General features: G+C 31.4%; 1 protein-coding gene across 1 annotated transcript; it reads right to left on the bottom strand.

Moving 5' to 3' along the window:
• Positions 1-11,737: 11,737 nt before the first annotated feature.
• On the bottom strand, positions 11,738-14,026 carry LOC108907986 (achaete-scute homolog 1-like). The gene is made up of 2 exons (XM_018711879.2): positions 13,143-14,026; positions 11,738-12,213 (listed from the first exon to the last, which is right to left on the bottom strand). The coding sequence occupies exon 1, from the start codon at positions 13,923-13,925 to the stop codon at positions 13,155-13,157; it is 771 nt and encodes a 256-aa protein (XP_018567395.1). The 5' UTR covers positions 13,926-14,026; the 3' UTR covers positions 11,738-12,213; positions 13,143-13,154.
• Between the last annotated feature and the right edge of the window lie 916 nt (positions 14,027-14,942).

Here is a 14,942-nt window from a genome sequence, read left to right as displayed (position 1 = left end):
ATTAAGATCTGAGACAGACTTCAAGAACTAGAACTGATGTTGCAGTCGTTTTTAATGGGCAAAATTATTTTAACTTAAAATTCTCTTCCATGTTCCAAAAATGCAAGAACCTAACATTTTCTGTATCGCTACATTCGGAATTTCATTACAAAGCGTCGAAATTTTACGACACGGTTTGAAGTTACATGATGTGATAGTGTTCACTTGTTAAAAAGATGTAATTAACCTGACGTCTCCCGTATCCCATATTGTGGCAGAAGCATGTGAATTTTATTCAAAAAAACCTTAAAATGCTCTGAGTGATGTTGAAGGTGCGTGTAAAACTCACCTTGGCCAAGGCTGCTTGATGATGAGTAGTCCTGTCTCATTGAAGGCAAGTTCACTGTACCGCTGAAGACATGTTGAAAATAAAAAATGAAAGAGTGATGACTCTGATTTAGTTTATTGTTGTACAGAGTGGTTTCTTTTATTTCAACATCTTTGTGCTGATGTTTGCTCTCAAGGATAGATTTATTGTATTAAGACTTAGAAAAGCACAGTGTATTGTAACTTTATTTCGTATTCAAAATTAAAGTGCTTAAGTAGGTTCCATAAATACAGCCAAAACGATTTATAATTAATATCTATGAATGGTCATATCAAGGAAACTAAAAAAAATATAATTTAATGAAATATTGATTGATTTGACAATGTTTCATTTTTTATTTTCAATAGTCTTATAAAAAAAAAACACAATATTTCATCCCGAATTATTCTATCGGGAATATAGTTTCTGAAAGCATTAAAAGAATTTTAACAGCTGTCAAAACATACACTTAACGTTAATAATACTAAAACATGTCAAAACCTATTGAGAACCTCTGTAATTCACTCCGAAATTCGTACTCCACAAAGAAAGGTGATATTTGTGATTGCAAATGGCATACCGCCCTTTTCTTTGTCACGTCACATCATTGCACATCTATGTGTAATAATAGTTCAAATATGAATCTCCTTATAAAAAATGTTACCTTTTAATATTATTTTGAGAAAATCCTGTGAAATAAAATAAATTAAAAGTTAATTAATGTGGATAGACCAGATCCTAGTAATATCCTGTCAACACTTAAAATAAGATTACATCTATTTATTTAACATTTGGTATATAGTCCAGGCGGTATCTGTTTTTAAAAAGGGTATAGTTGGGTAAAACGCATATAATCGGAGATTTTTGTTTTAACGGCTTTTAAATAACATCAGAAATGATAATTTTTCTATGCAAATAAATAAAAACGTGGGCTTAATTGTTATTGCAAAAAAGTATAAAAAAATAGCAAAAAAATTCATTTTTTTCTTGGATTTCTCGTCGACAACTTAGCAACTATTCATTTTAGACAAAAATGGAAGAGGAAAAAAAGTTTTGTAATTAAATTTTGATCAAGATAGAGTTAGTTGCAATTCGAAAAAATAATTATTGTTATTGCAAAAATCGGAAAAATCATTTAAAAAATTGCAAAAAATGCTAGTTTATTTGTCAATTTTTTTCAGACACTTGAATAATACCTAGGATCTTTATACTTTTCCCAATTAAACTTCTTAGTGCTTAGAATCATCGCACCAAATTTCATTCAATTCCGGTTGATAGTTTTTACATAATAATTGTTTAAATTCTTTTTTAATTAAAAAATTTTCAAAATCAAATTTCTAAAAATCTAAAGCCTTTGAATACTTGAAAATTTCACCACAAAAAGAAGAGCTGTCAAGCTTTAAAATTGTTTTTGAAAAATTCAAATCGAACGATTAAGTGAGCCGTGGTGATTGTTTCGGCGATCTCCTCGTTCTGCAACTGCAAAATATCATTTTCTAAGGACTCTGAAATCTGATTGTCGAGTTCACTTGCACTTTCTTCTGACATCGATTTAAAATCGATTTCGAACTCGTCTACTTCCACAGTTTTGTAAGCATTTTTACACATTTGCCCTTGGCAATGGGTGCAATACTTAGAGCCTTTTTGAACTCGAGAATTCAGATCGGAGTAGTTGTGTGTTTGCTCCCCCCACCACTGATATCTCATTGATTTCACACGGTCTTGAATATCTTTGAGTGACATTTTGAGTGCCCGTGATTGCAAATTTTGAAAATTTATATCTGGAGAGTACTCGGAATCACAAACCTATTAGTTCAAAAAACAGCTCTTATACCCTTATAGTTTTGCTGTAAATAAGAGTTAACTTTAACGGGCTATAACTCCGAAAATAATGGGCATCAGTTTTTTTTTAAATACTCGTCTTTCCGAGTACTTTCAAACCATATTTTAAAATAAAAAAAAATTAAAAAACATTAAATTATTGCAATTGTTTATGAGCGTGAAAATTGCGAAAATGTTAAACAATCACCATGGCTCACCTAATCTTCCGATTTGAATTTTTCAAAAACCATTTTAAAGTTTGAGATCTCTTCTTTTTGAAGATAAAATTTTCAAGTATCCAAAGGCTTTAGATTTTTAGAAATTTGATTTAGAAAATTTTTTAATTTAAAAAAAAATTAAACAATTATTATTATATGTAAAAACTATCGAACCGAATTGGATGAAATTTGGTGTGATGATTCTATGCCCTAAGAAGTTTAATTGGGAAAAGTATAAAGATCCTAGGTATTATTCAAGTGTCTGAAAAAATTTGACAAATAAACTAGCATTTTTCGCAATTTTTTAAATGATTTTTCCGATTTTTGCAATAACAATAATTATTTTTTCGAATTGCAACTAACTCTATCTTGTTCAAAATTTAATTACAAAACTTTTTTTCCTGTTCCATTTTTGTCTAAAATGAATAGTTGCTAAGTTGTCGACGAGAAATCCAAGAAAAAAATGATTTTTTTGCTATTTTTTATACTTTTTTGCAATAACAATTAAGCCCGCGTTTTTTTTTATTTGCATAGAAAATCTATCATTTCTGATGTTATTTAGAAGCCGTTGAAGCAAAATTCTCCGATCATATGCGTTTTACCCGACCCGAAACAGATACCGCCTGGGCTAATAAATTTTCTTTGACTTATATAGTATTTTGTCAGCTTCCAATTTATTGGCATTAGCTACGGAAATTATTCAAATTCCCCGAAAAATCGATCTTGTTGACAGGCAGGTGGGTACCGTTTCCATAAAAATCCAGTTTTTTTTCTACAAAAATTTAGTTCATTCATCATTTATCAACGTTAAAAGAATGTGCAAGTTGTTTGACCAATAAATAAATATATTCGGCCTTTGACGCTTCTTCAGATGATTTATGTCCATAATTAAAGAAATAAATATTATAGGTTGCTCCATGTAATCCTATATAAAAAACTTCAGAATTTTTTTGCATCCGCAACAAGTTATATAATAAGTTTTATAAATAATTTATTTATTCGTATTGGATTACAAACGTAAGCCAGGCAAATGAACCTATTATGATAACTAAACCTAATTATCGGTTATTAATTATATTTATCGATTTAATTAGAAAAAGGCTTATGGAATTTATGGAATAGACATCGGGCGCGTTCCAATGTTGTATCTGGCAAAAGTAACAGAGCAGGTTTGATATTTAGATTTAAAACTTGTTGCTTTTGAAATGTCGAAATATATAAAATAGACAAAGCTGGAAATCTTAGTGTATAGAACATATTACAAAATTTTGTTGATAAAAAATAAAAACAGTTTATTTACTAATATAAATTTTCTTGTGCAGGCAAATTTTTCAGCTAACTAGAGATAGTATGCAGAATTCAGAAGCCATATTGTTTTATTGTATTATATTCCAGGGGATTTTTTTCCTTCAAATAAACAAAAATACAAGAACAACGCTTGTGAAAAAAAGTTTAAAAGTACAAACAGAATTCTAGTAGAAAAAGTATTAGATACAATTAAAAGTTCTATTTGCGGCAGCAAAATAGACGGATGTTTCTAAAACAAATACCAGAGCACCTTCAAGCGGTGATTTTCATCCTATATTTGGGTCATAGTCTATGAAAATATATACTGTTTCCAGAATACAACTAAATATTTTCAGTTATTTCCAGTTACCTTGAACATACTGTAAAGGCAACCTAGTCGAGACTTATCATTTAAGAAGTTCTAAGTCGAAATTTGTAGATATTTTGGGTGATATATGAATTCTCTTTGAAACCCGTTCTGGCTGCAGCTGTTGAGTCATTTTTTTGCTACACACAATATACATAACGCTAAAGGTCAAAGGACTCTTGAATTTGGAATTCTTAAATTTTAGAATGGTAAATAGGTGCTGGGCATATTTTGAGGAAAATTTCCTTTTACAAAGCCACCCTAAAAAGTTCACCCGGCACATATTTTCTAATGCTTTATACAGTCTATTGAAAGTATATGAATAATGTATAAAATCAATCATTTGATTTTTGGTCACAGTTTCATTAATATTTTATTAATTGGATTTTCAATTTTATTTTAGCAATGAGGACTACTGTAACATATTTTCTTCATTTGTGTAAGATGAGTATGACGATTTCCTATTGCAACTTTACCTAATTAACAGTTCTAGGTTTTAAGGCGATAGTTGTTATTTGGTGCATCGGAAATGTTATCCCTGCATTCTCTGTGCTCCATGCACTTTCACATGAACAATATGATCAATCAGGTAACTAATAGCTGCCTCCAATTGCTCCGTCCAGTGAATAGTTTTTCTCTTCTGAAGTGTCCCCTTGGGAAGTCATTGATATTGTTAAGAGTTTTGAGAGCAAGCCCCGTTTGGATATACATAATATTTCTACAAAAATTTTAAAATCAATAGTTCGCCCAATATTAATATCTTGCACTGATTTAATTAACTATTGTATACGTAAAAATATTTTCCTATCTTTAAAAATTTCTAAGATTGTTCCTATTTATAAAAATAATGATATTAATAATCCCTCTAATTTCATGAATATATGAAACTATATTAAAAATACAAATAACTAAATCCTCAACAATTCGGTTTTCGAAGTAATCTATAGACCACACTAGCCATAGATTGTCTAACATCCACAATAAATAATTTTGAAGAAGGGAAACACGTTGATAGTCAATTTTTAGATTTGACAAAAGCGTTCGATTGTGTATCACACGAAATTCTTATACATAAGCTACATAATTATGGTTTTTCATCATACAGTTCGGATTTATTGAGATCATATTTGAGTAATAGATTACAGGATATTGTATATAACAATGTGAAATCATCCGCAAGGTTCCGTATTGGGTCCGTTACTGTTTCTGATATATTTTCCCAATTGTTTACCTCATGATACTAAAAGAATACTCTTTGTTGATAATATACCAATATAACTAGAACCAATTTAAACTTTAAGCAGTTAATGACATCAACTTATGACCAACATGCATCGGTAGAAAACTGATTTACTAGTAATCAACTTAGTTGGAATACTTCGAAGACCGAAACTATGATTTTTAGTCTCCGGAATATAGAATACTGGGATAATCCAGCACATGTAAAATTCTTGGGAGTTCATCTTGACCCTAAACTGACATGGAATCAACCTGTTAATTATGTTCCAAGATATCAAAACATACTTATTTACTCCGGAGTCTCAAACGAAGAGTGTCAATATCAAGCTTGCTGATAGTTTATCATGGCTATATCCATTCCATCATAACATGATATTTTAGTATGGGGTCTTGCCCCCTCTATGATAAAAGTTTTTACTCATCAGAGAAAAATTATTAGAATCATATCTGACCTTGGTTTTAGAGATGATTGTAGAGAGCAGTTTTCCAAGTTGAACATACTAACTGTACCCTGTGCGTATATACGTCAGTGTCTTATTTATGTCAAAAAACATATACATAACGTTGAAATCAGAAGTGAGACTCATTCTTATAATACCCGAAAAAACACATACTTATGTAATAAATTTCTAAGTCTTAGTAAAACGCGGGTCGGTACTAATTATTAGGCCATGAAATTTTTTAACATAACCACACCAAATTCAAGTTCTTAATGACAATAATATTAAATCAAGGATAAAAAAATTCTTTTAAAAAAAATCCTTTTATTTTGATAATTTTATTGACAGTAATGTAGCTCGAATATGAATGTTATCGTTAATTTTGGTGTCGTTTATTCTATTTATTTTAATTATATGTTGTTTAACAGTTAGTTAATTGCTGTCATTATGTGTATTGTTATTTACCACTTTCTTTTTTTGTGGACGCGTGCAAAGACTTTTATGTGTATGTAACACCTTAAATAAATAAATAAATAAATCTTTTGTATCCTGATAATATAAAACATAAAACCTTGCAAACGTTGTAACCGTGACTATTATTGAACTAAACTTAATTTCTAAAAAAAGAACGAGCTTAATGTGTTGATTTATTATTGTTAATTTATCTTATCTGCGTAAGCATTCTTAATTTTTTTTTCCTTTGTGTTCCTAATACCTCAGAATTTGTTACTTGACTAGCAGTATCAACGTTGTCATGTGTACCTCCTTAACAGAGACAAAAAATAAATGAGTTAGGAGTTCTTACACACTTATAGGTAGTGAAACGAAATGTTTATTATCAACGTCATGAATTTTTCCCCACAATCACTGTAATAAAAAAAACAGTCTAATTTACATATTCATGTCCGCAAGCAAGTTATTGATTATCTACATATTCGGTAGATTTAGAAAACACAGTCCATGCGCCACACCAGTGACAGCTTAATAGATTTGAAGAAATAACCAACAGGTGTTTGATATAGATAAGTTGCAAATTTATATGTTTGTATATGGACACTGTGTTCCACCAAAAACTATCCACAAATAATAATTCAGAAGTAAAGAGACGTAAAAGTTCCCAAGGCAAATCAGTTTTGCTTGAAAGGAAAAAATACCAGAGCAAGACCACGACCCTTTCCTTAATTAAACTTAACAAAAAAATGAGAGTATCGAATTCATCAAATCAAATATCTAATTTTAAAATTTATCAAATCATTATCAGGAAAATAATATTTTAACTAATATAAAGTTGTGATCTAATGTTATATATTCGTATGTGTGGCATTCAGTATTTTTTTTATTTTATTGTTTATGCCACACTAAAAAAAAAAGAGAAGAGATTAAAATATCAAAGGAAAACTAAAATAAAAATTTTACATGGCAAGTTTCAAAAACAAGAATATTGAGATGTTTTCGAAATGTTAATGTGCGATGTTTTATAATATTCTTAGTGAAATCATGAACAGTTCGTCACACTTTCTTGTGTAAAATATTTCTATGTAGGTAGGCAAAAAAAAGTTTATAAAATAAACCAGGCTCCAGACATTTTCTCTATAAAAAGTTTTTAATAATTTTAATGTATTAATTTCTCTTTGCTTTCAGTACAACGAGATTCTAATCAAATAATCTATTAATCCTTTAAAGCACATATATTTCACGAGAACCTAGTGACATTTCCGCCAGGTATCCTTATGTGTTCGAGGTCGCTGATTACGAGTATGTGGACAAAAATACAATTTGGCAGTTGACAGCTGTCTAAACCGTGTCATATTAACAAAGCGACTATAGATCTTGCATAATGTTGCTGGTAAAGTGGTTTTTGATATTGCCGATTAAAAATATCAAAAATGCCTCTTGACAGTTGTCATATCGATTCTGATAAAATAACAGAATGAATTGGCAGTTCGAGGAAGTCATTTCCTAGAGTTTTTCGTTTGTCGTTGAAAATCATTCAGGCGACAGTGATCATAGATAGAGACTGTCAAAATAAAAGCGAATCGATATTGTTAAAATAATAGCACCCAAGGGATTTTTGAAGTGGCTGATCTTCAATTTGACATCAGATATGCCTTTTGAAAGTTGACAGCTGTCATGTCAATGTTATTAAAATGAGAACATGGATTTTTTTTTTCAAAGATGATTTCCCAGGGGTTTTTGGCATCGCAGATTCTAAAATATACACTGGAAATGACTTTTGAATGATAACAATACCATCTGTCATCAATGACACTGTCATGACCGAATGAGTGTATATTGCGAAAATAATTATTGAAAAATGAATAATTCATCTGCACCCATTCATTTTGGGCCGCAATGTTCACTGAACACGATTCAATCTAAAGAGAAATTTATTCTGTTAGTTTGACAGCATCGACATGACAGTTGTTAGTAGTCAAGAGACATTTTTGATGTTCGACAATGCCAAAAAACCTTTCACCAACAGTATTCTCTAAGATTTCAGGTCACTTCGTCAATATGACACTTTTTTGGCAGTTGCCAGCGACTGATCAGCGATCCTTGTATACATTTCCAGAAAAAAATTCCTTCAACTCCCGTCAAAACAGATTTTTTCCAAAAACAGCGGTTTTTTCGAGTTTGTTTATTTATGACATTATTACAACGATTGACAGAGCCTCCTGGGTAATGAAGTAATGTTCCTGTATGGGTAGGTAATCCGAAAATGAAAGAAATAACGAGTTCAAGCTTTAAATTGAGAATAAATGGCCAAAAATTGATAATTTAGATTTTTATAATTTTGAGAACTGATTTATCTCGAATCGACGTATCAAAAATCTTTGTTTTTTTTTTAGCATAAAACAGTTTTAAGTCATTCAATTGTAAAAGTTATAATTTATTGTATTGATCTTGTAGAAAATTTACTTAAACTTTCATTTCTTTATCCACCATTCAGATTTAAATTTAAATGTTAAAAAAAATAAAAAATAAGGGGTTTGTATTTATATAGCTAAAGGAACACGTCTAATTTTTTTATAGTAAATTTTCAATGATATTCCCATAGAAATGTAATATCTAGTAAGATATGTTCAAATGTTATCAGAAGTTTTACCTTTAGTCTTTTAAAACTATCTACATAAATAAATCATAGACAATAATAAGACTGTGATTTATTTCAACAGTATTACAAAGCTCCAGAAACGTACCATCGAACGTAAAAGCTCGATTTTATTGCTAGTTCCAGTTTATAATTATAACAGTCTTGATTTATCGTATTACTTTGAGCTAAAGCAATAGGGATATACTAGAGCATATTACGAAACTAAATAACTCGCTTGGTGTGCCATCTGCCTGCAACTTTTTAAACCGCAACCACCCCAGGACCTCCATGTATCCGTGCAGCTGCCACTTTTACTTTCATTCATTTTAAACTCACTTTTCAATGCTTCTTCGACTAACCGGCTTGTACCCGAATCCTACATTTCTATCGGAAAATTCTTTCTTTAAATTCCTACATTATCTTTAAGTAAGAAATACAAAAAACGTTATTAAGAAAAATTGTCCAACCAATAAAAAAAAATAACCTAATAATGTACGACCTACCTTGACCTTCTGCTAGCTCCTATATTTTTTTTATACAGAATTAGTTACACATACATAGTGATACAACTCTTTTTTATGAATATATGAAAAATTAGGATATGAGACATTATTTTATAAATTAATAGGAGGTACATCTATGTACAATTTAATCAGACCATATTTGTTTTTATTTTCAATATTTCCTGTGAATTAGTCTTGTTTTAATTATTGTTTTAAAAAATAGAAAAAGATGTTTTGTTATAACTAGTAATAAATTTGCTAAACTGATGAATATCACTATTTTCAATGTAATTTAATTAATTACCATTAAAATTACTTCACGTGAACTTGTTCTCGAAACACGCTTTTAAACTGACAAATAGAACAAACATTCCAGTTAAATTGTGTCTGTTATCCCGCATCCCTGAGTCACCTGCCGAAGCGGACTATATTTAGCAAAAACTAGACAATCTATTAAATCGTCTGCAGTTGCTGCAATTTCTTTTATAATTACTCAATAATCATTAACATTCACAACTCGACTATTACCTCCTCAACAAGTTCTAGCTCGGGATGCAAACCTACCTACGTACTACCATGACCGTAGAAAATAAGGATTTGAAATAATTTTCGCAAAAGATGTAATATTCATAACTACTCCAGTTGAATTAGAGTTTGAACGTAAAACAATTATTAGTAAACATTTTATTGCTAATATCAAAAAACTAACTCGAATGAAGTGATGTTAAGTTGGCAAATTGCAAATAAGTGACGAAATTACGTGTTTCTTCATTCTTTTACTGCCCACTTTTTTTTTTAAATGATGAATGTTGATGAAATTGATGGAAAAGGCGGTTGATCATTGGATTGACTATCTTTTCCATAAATTTCATCAACATCCATCGCTTTTTGCAATCATAATGCACAATTATCGAAAACTGATTTTTTGGTGTTCTACCTTTATTTTACAGTTAACAAATTGGCGAAATATGACATTAGGTATCTTAAATTGTAAATAATTTAATTGTCTACAACATAAAATTACTAATTTTCCGATATGTCGTCTAGATTTTCATGGGCAGTAAAATAAAATGAAAAAACACGTAATTTTGAAACTTATTTACAATTTGTCAACTGATCGCGATTTCTATCGAGTTAGCTTTTTGATGTTATCATACTACATACCCTTGCTCGTCATAAAGTACTATACAATGTCTACTAATAATTTTTTAAAGATCTCGGGATTTGTTATCTAATTCGACTGGACTAAACATAAATATTTTACTAGACTATTTATTTTTTAAACCTATGAGATACTTTAATATATGAACTTAGTATTAAATTTTGAAAAATATTTTAGGATTCAAGATTCAAAGCAAAACACCATCTGATGAAAAGAATGAAATTTTGATATTTGATACAATTTCTCTTCTATTAGGTTTTCGTTCGTGCTAAAATTCGACCAGTTCATCCACTTTTGGTTTTAACAAAGATTTTATCTATTCCATTTTATTATTACCAGTTCTAATTTAGTCCAATATTTGTTTAAAGTAGTGTGGGAAACTTTGAACAATTACAAGAATCAAAATATTTTCGGTAAAAGCAGCATATAGGATGAGAAATCAACAAAATTACGGATAATAACAATGAAATAATTTAATACCTACATGTTTTGAATATATCTAATTAAAAAATCATGTAAATTGGAAGTATTTCTTCCAAAGTTATAGTTATTTTTAATTAAAGTAAACTCAATTTAACTTACCTTTTACTTAATTTCTAATAAATAACATGAGTAAATGAGAAGAATAATAAATGGTGATAATAATTATTTTGTCACTTTTATTGTCAGAGTGCGTATGGTTTTATGTAATTATTATAATATTTACAATGCAAAGTCATCTAATTAGCAGGTAAATAAAGTAAATCAGAAAACATATGTTGAAGTAATTCTCTGTATTTAAGAGAATGAAGAGAAATTACTACTAATTTGATAAGTGTTTGTAATTAAGTGTTACTAATTGTATTTTTGAAAGCAAATATGTCTACTAGGTATAGAGAAATATTTCTCTTGATTTAGTACTAATATATGCAAACCTGTACAAAGTTGAATTACATTAAGCTACTCAAAAGTCCCTTGACTTGTTACGCCCATGTGCATCATCAAGCGGCGCGACATTTTTTCTTTATATTTATTATAACTACCTACATTACCATATCGACATGTGTTACGAGGCAGGTGCCGGCTATAGCACGCGCCAGAACTCAGAAACACCTTGTCTATTTGGAAATTTATTAGTTTTTTGTTTACGTCATCCCAAGCATCAGCTGCCGGTCGAACGGATCGATTAAAAATTAAATAAATAATGTTAATGTTATAACTTTATTAAAGTTTGTTTGCCATTCGGTATTCACACTAATAATAAAAGTCGGCAATTAAGTAGTACATTTTATTAAAAAATTATAAAAAAATCGTTTTTACTCAGTACATTGTGCTGCAATATGCGTATCAAAAATATATTTACAGGATATTCAGTTGACGAAAACTGGAGTACTATCAACTAACATTACAGAGATTCAAGAAAATTCTTACTCAGTACGATATAATTTATTTAAAAATAGTAACAATTAGAGAGCACATGTTTCAGCGAATTTATTCAATTTTATTGCAATTTTCTTTAGAAAATCTTCGCCTCGATCAACTAGTAACGATGGAATATAATAAAAACTTATATACTATAATATAAACAATATATACACAATATATTTACATAAACAATGACTAGAACAACAATTGATAAACTCTTGAGATTCTTCAAAAATATTGTAGCAAATATCACTCTATGGAATGAAGAAGGCACTGGGTTTTCTTAATTTAAGGTATTTTTTGATTAGATTCACAGACTGGCCTCAAGGATTCTGTAACAAAAAACAAAAACCATTAGTTTCTTTAATCGTTAGAAATAATAAGTACGCTAACAAAGCAACTAACTATCCAAATGTTATTTCAAGGAATCGGTCAGTGTTCTCAAACTGGCATGAATTCGCGGTTATTTTTTCAACTCGCTTTCTCAGACAGTATTGTTAAACAAGATTTAATGCACTAGGTCTTATTTCTTAAAGGAACTGGTATGTATTAAGGACCCCTGTCAAGACGTATAAAAAGACCCGGGGCACAAAAACGGTATTTTACTATAGGGTAGGAAATAGGTCTCTCAAATGAGAGGGGAACGAACGACTTTGCTTTATAATTCAGGTAGATTTCGATTTTAAAACAGGTATATATTCCAACATATGAGCCATTATTCAATATCAAAATATCCAGCGATAAGATAAACACAAATAAGGTTATACAACGACGCTGCACCGTTTCTTATCAAACTGGAATACGTTTTAACAAGAGCAACAAACTAATTATTTTGATTTTATAAAAAAACGTTGTCTACACATTTAGAAATCTACCTGCAGAAAGCATTATTCTAAACAATGTGACCGCAGGGAGTCTTAGTTGTAACAAAATGTCAAAGTTACTAACGATTTTGAGGCACACGTGTGAATAAAAAACCTGCCATGCAGAAACGTTACGTGAATTATGTTTTTGGCAATGATAAATGCAAGCGAAACTACTTATATCTAGTCGTTATCTCCCCGAATTTTTATAGCTGAAGCATTTTAACAGTACTTTCCGAGTCGGCACTTAAAAAGATAAAAGAAGTGGCTCATAAAAGAAAAAATGCCGACCAATTTACACGAATTAGTAGCCGGCAAGAGTTAGTACACTAATTATGAAGTGCTAAGCGTTAATTTTATATTCGAATAACTCAAAAATACGTAAAATAAATACTAACCTTAGACATATTTTATTCTTGCTGCCAAGAAAAAATCGCATCAAGAAGTTCTTCATCCTCTGGACTTTTCGGGTCGTAGTTTTCGTAGTTCTCGGTGTGGTGGTACAGGGCGTTTGTGTAACTCTGTGTCGTGGAGAAGGAACCCTCTGAACTGTGAGAAGGTGTCGGGGATGCAGAGGCCTCCGAACACGCTGGGGTGGGCAAGAGCACGGGGTAGGAAGTCGAGTAGAGATGTGTTGAGTCCGGGCTGCCCGTGTAAAAGCGATTTTCATTAACAGACTGGGAGTCACTGGCTATGGAACCGCTGTTGGTCATATCACTTTCGTGGTCTTCTATCATCTGTTGCAGGGAACGGATGTATTCAACAGCCAATCTTAAAGTTTCGACTTTGCTTAATTTTTTCGAGGCGCCCCTTCCTTGGGAGGATCCTTGGGGTGACAGGGCTTGAGCAACACTCGGTGGAATGTGCGACCTTAGGGTTGCAAAGCCGTTATTGACCTGCTTCACACGATTTCTTTCACGTGCGTTTCTTCTGGCCACCGAAGCGGGTTGTTGAGGTGGTGCCCCGTAAGGCATAAATTGAATTTTTCTCTTACATCGCAAGTCGTTATTATTTGCTACGAGGACAGAACTCCTCTCTGGAGCCGGTGCCAGGGGCCTCTTCGTCGTGATGACGGATTTTTGCGCGGGCTGGGAAACAATAACACAGTTAGCCTGGGGTGCGGAATGCTGGATGACGTTGTACATCTTGTTCTGGTGCCCCAATGTCATCGTAAGAGCCATGTGTAGCACTAGAGGTAAATAACTAAAGTTCAGCGCGTGAAGTTAAAACTGAACGCAAGCGCGTGTTAGTCAAAGCACAGGACGGGCAGTAGTACGCGAAAGCTCTAAATGCGACCAACAGAATGATTCCTTCCGTTGGGCAGCTTACGGTTTTCTATGGTCGAGGCCGTCCCCACTACGGGTAGGGTGCGCGCGCTCGCTGGGGGTTGTACGCGTGCCAAGAGACGTGAGACGCATGGCAAAGGTTGCCGAGGACCTCCGAAAAGCCGTCTGGTGCCTTCTTTGAGTTCTTTGCTTATTCTTTTCCCGGCTGGAGCCGGAAGCTGTGCGGATGGCGGTTCAGTGCTGCAGTTTGGTACTTCACTACGCGATCGCCAGCTGCAGCGGCATAAAACAGATGCGGGGTTAGCGCCTAGACAATAATATGGCACTTGCAAATTATAGCAACAAGTTGGTTTTGTTTGTCGACGCCTGTTGATTGCACTTGTTCACATTTATTTGTTTTGTTTTGTAATTACTAATAGTTTGCTTAGTTTATTTTAAAGTATGTCATTCCCTACTCACAGCAATTTTTTTTTTTTTCATTTAGAGAATTTATGAATGAAAATACTTAGTCACTACACATGATTTAAATAGAAATTAAATAAAACGTATGCAACACCTTCTATTAATTTACTCATTTATATTAAAATACGGGTACAAAAACATATACATATAAAAATAGAATTTAAATATTATATGTTCTTTTACAATTATTAATAGCTATTTTTTTTTAATAATGAACATATACGCTTATTTGTTGTTATTAAATTTAAATATTTACATGCAAAAGTTAATAACACATATTTTTAATTTTATACACAGACCTAAATAGATATATCTCTGTCTGTCTAATAATAATATCGAAACCTTGGTAAAGAGTTTTATAAAGTGATATTCATAGAAAAGAATTTTTTTTTTGAGAAAAACATTCTTTTCAGCAAATAATAAATAAAATACGTAAATATATGACAAGTA

Source organism: Anoplophora glabripennis, unplaced genomic scaffold (genome assembly GCF_000390285.2).
Source record: "Anoplophora glabripennis isolate ALB-LARVAE unplaced genomic scaffold, Agla_2.0 scaffold11, whole genome shotgun sequence".
Taxonomy (NCBI): Eukaryota; Metazoa; Arthropoda; class Insecta; order Coleoptera; family Cerambycidae; genus Anoplophora; species Anoplophora glabripennis.
This window is presented reverse-complemented; position numbering and strand designations above follow the sequence as displayed.

Excerpts from the sequence above, each read along its gene's own strand:
- LOC108907986 (XM_018711879.2), bottom strand. The coding sequence starts at position 13,925 with ATGGCTCTTACGATGACATTGGGGCACCAGAACAAGATGTACAACGTC.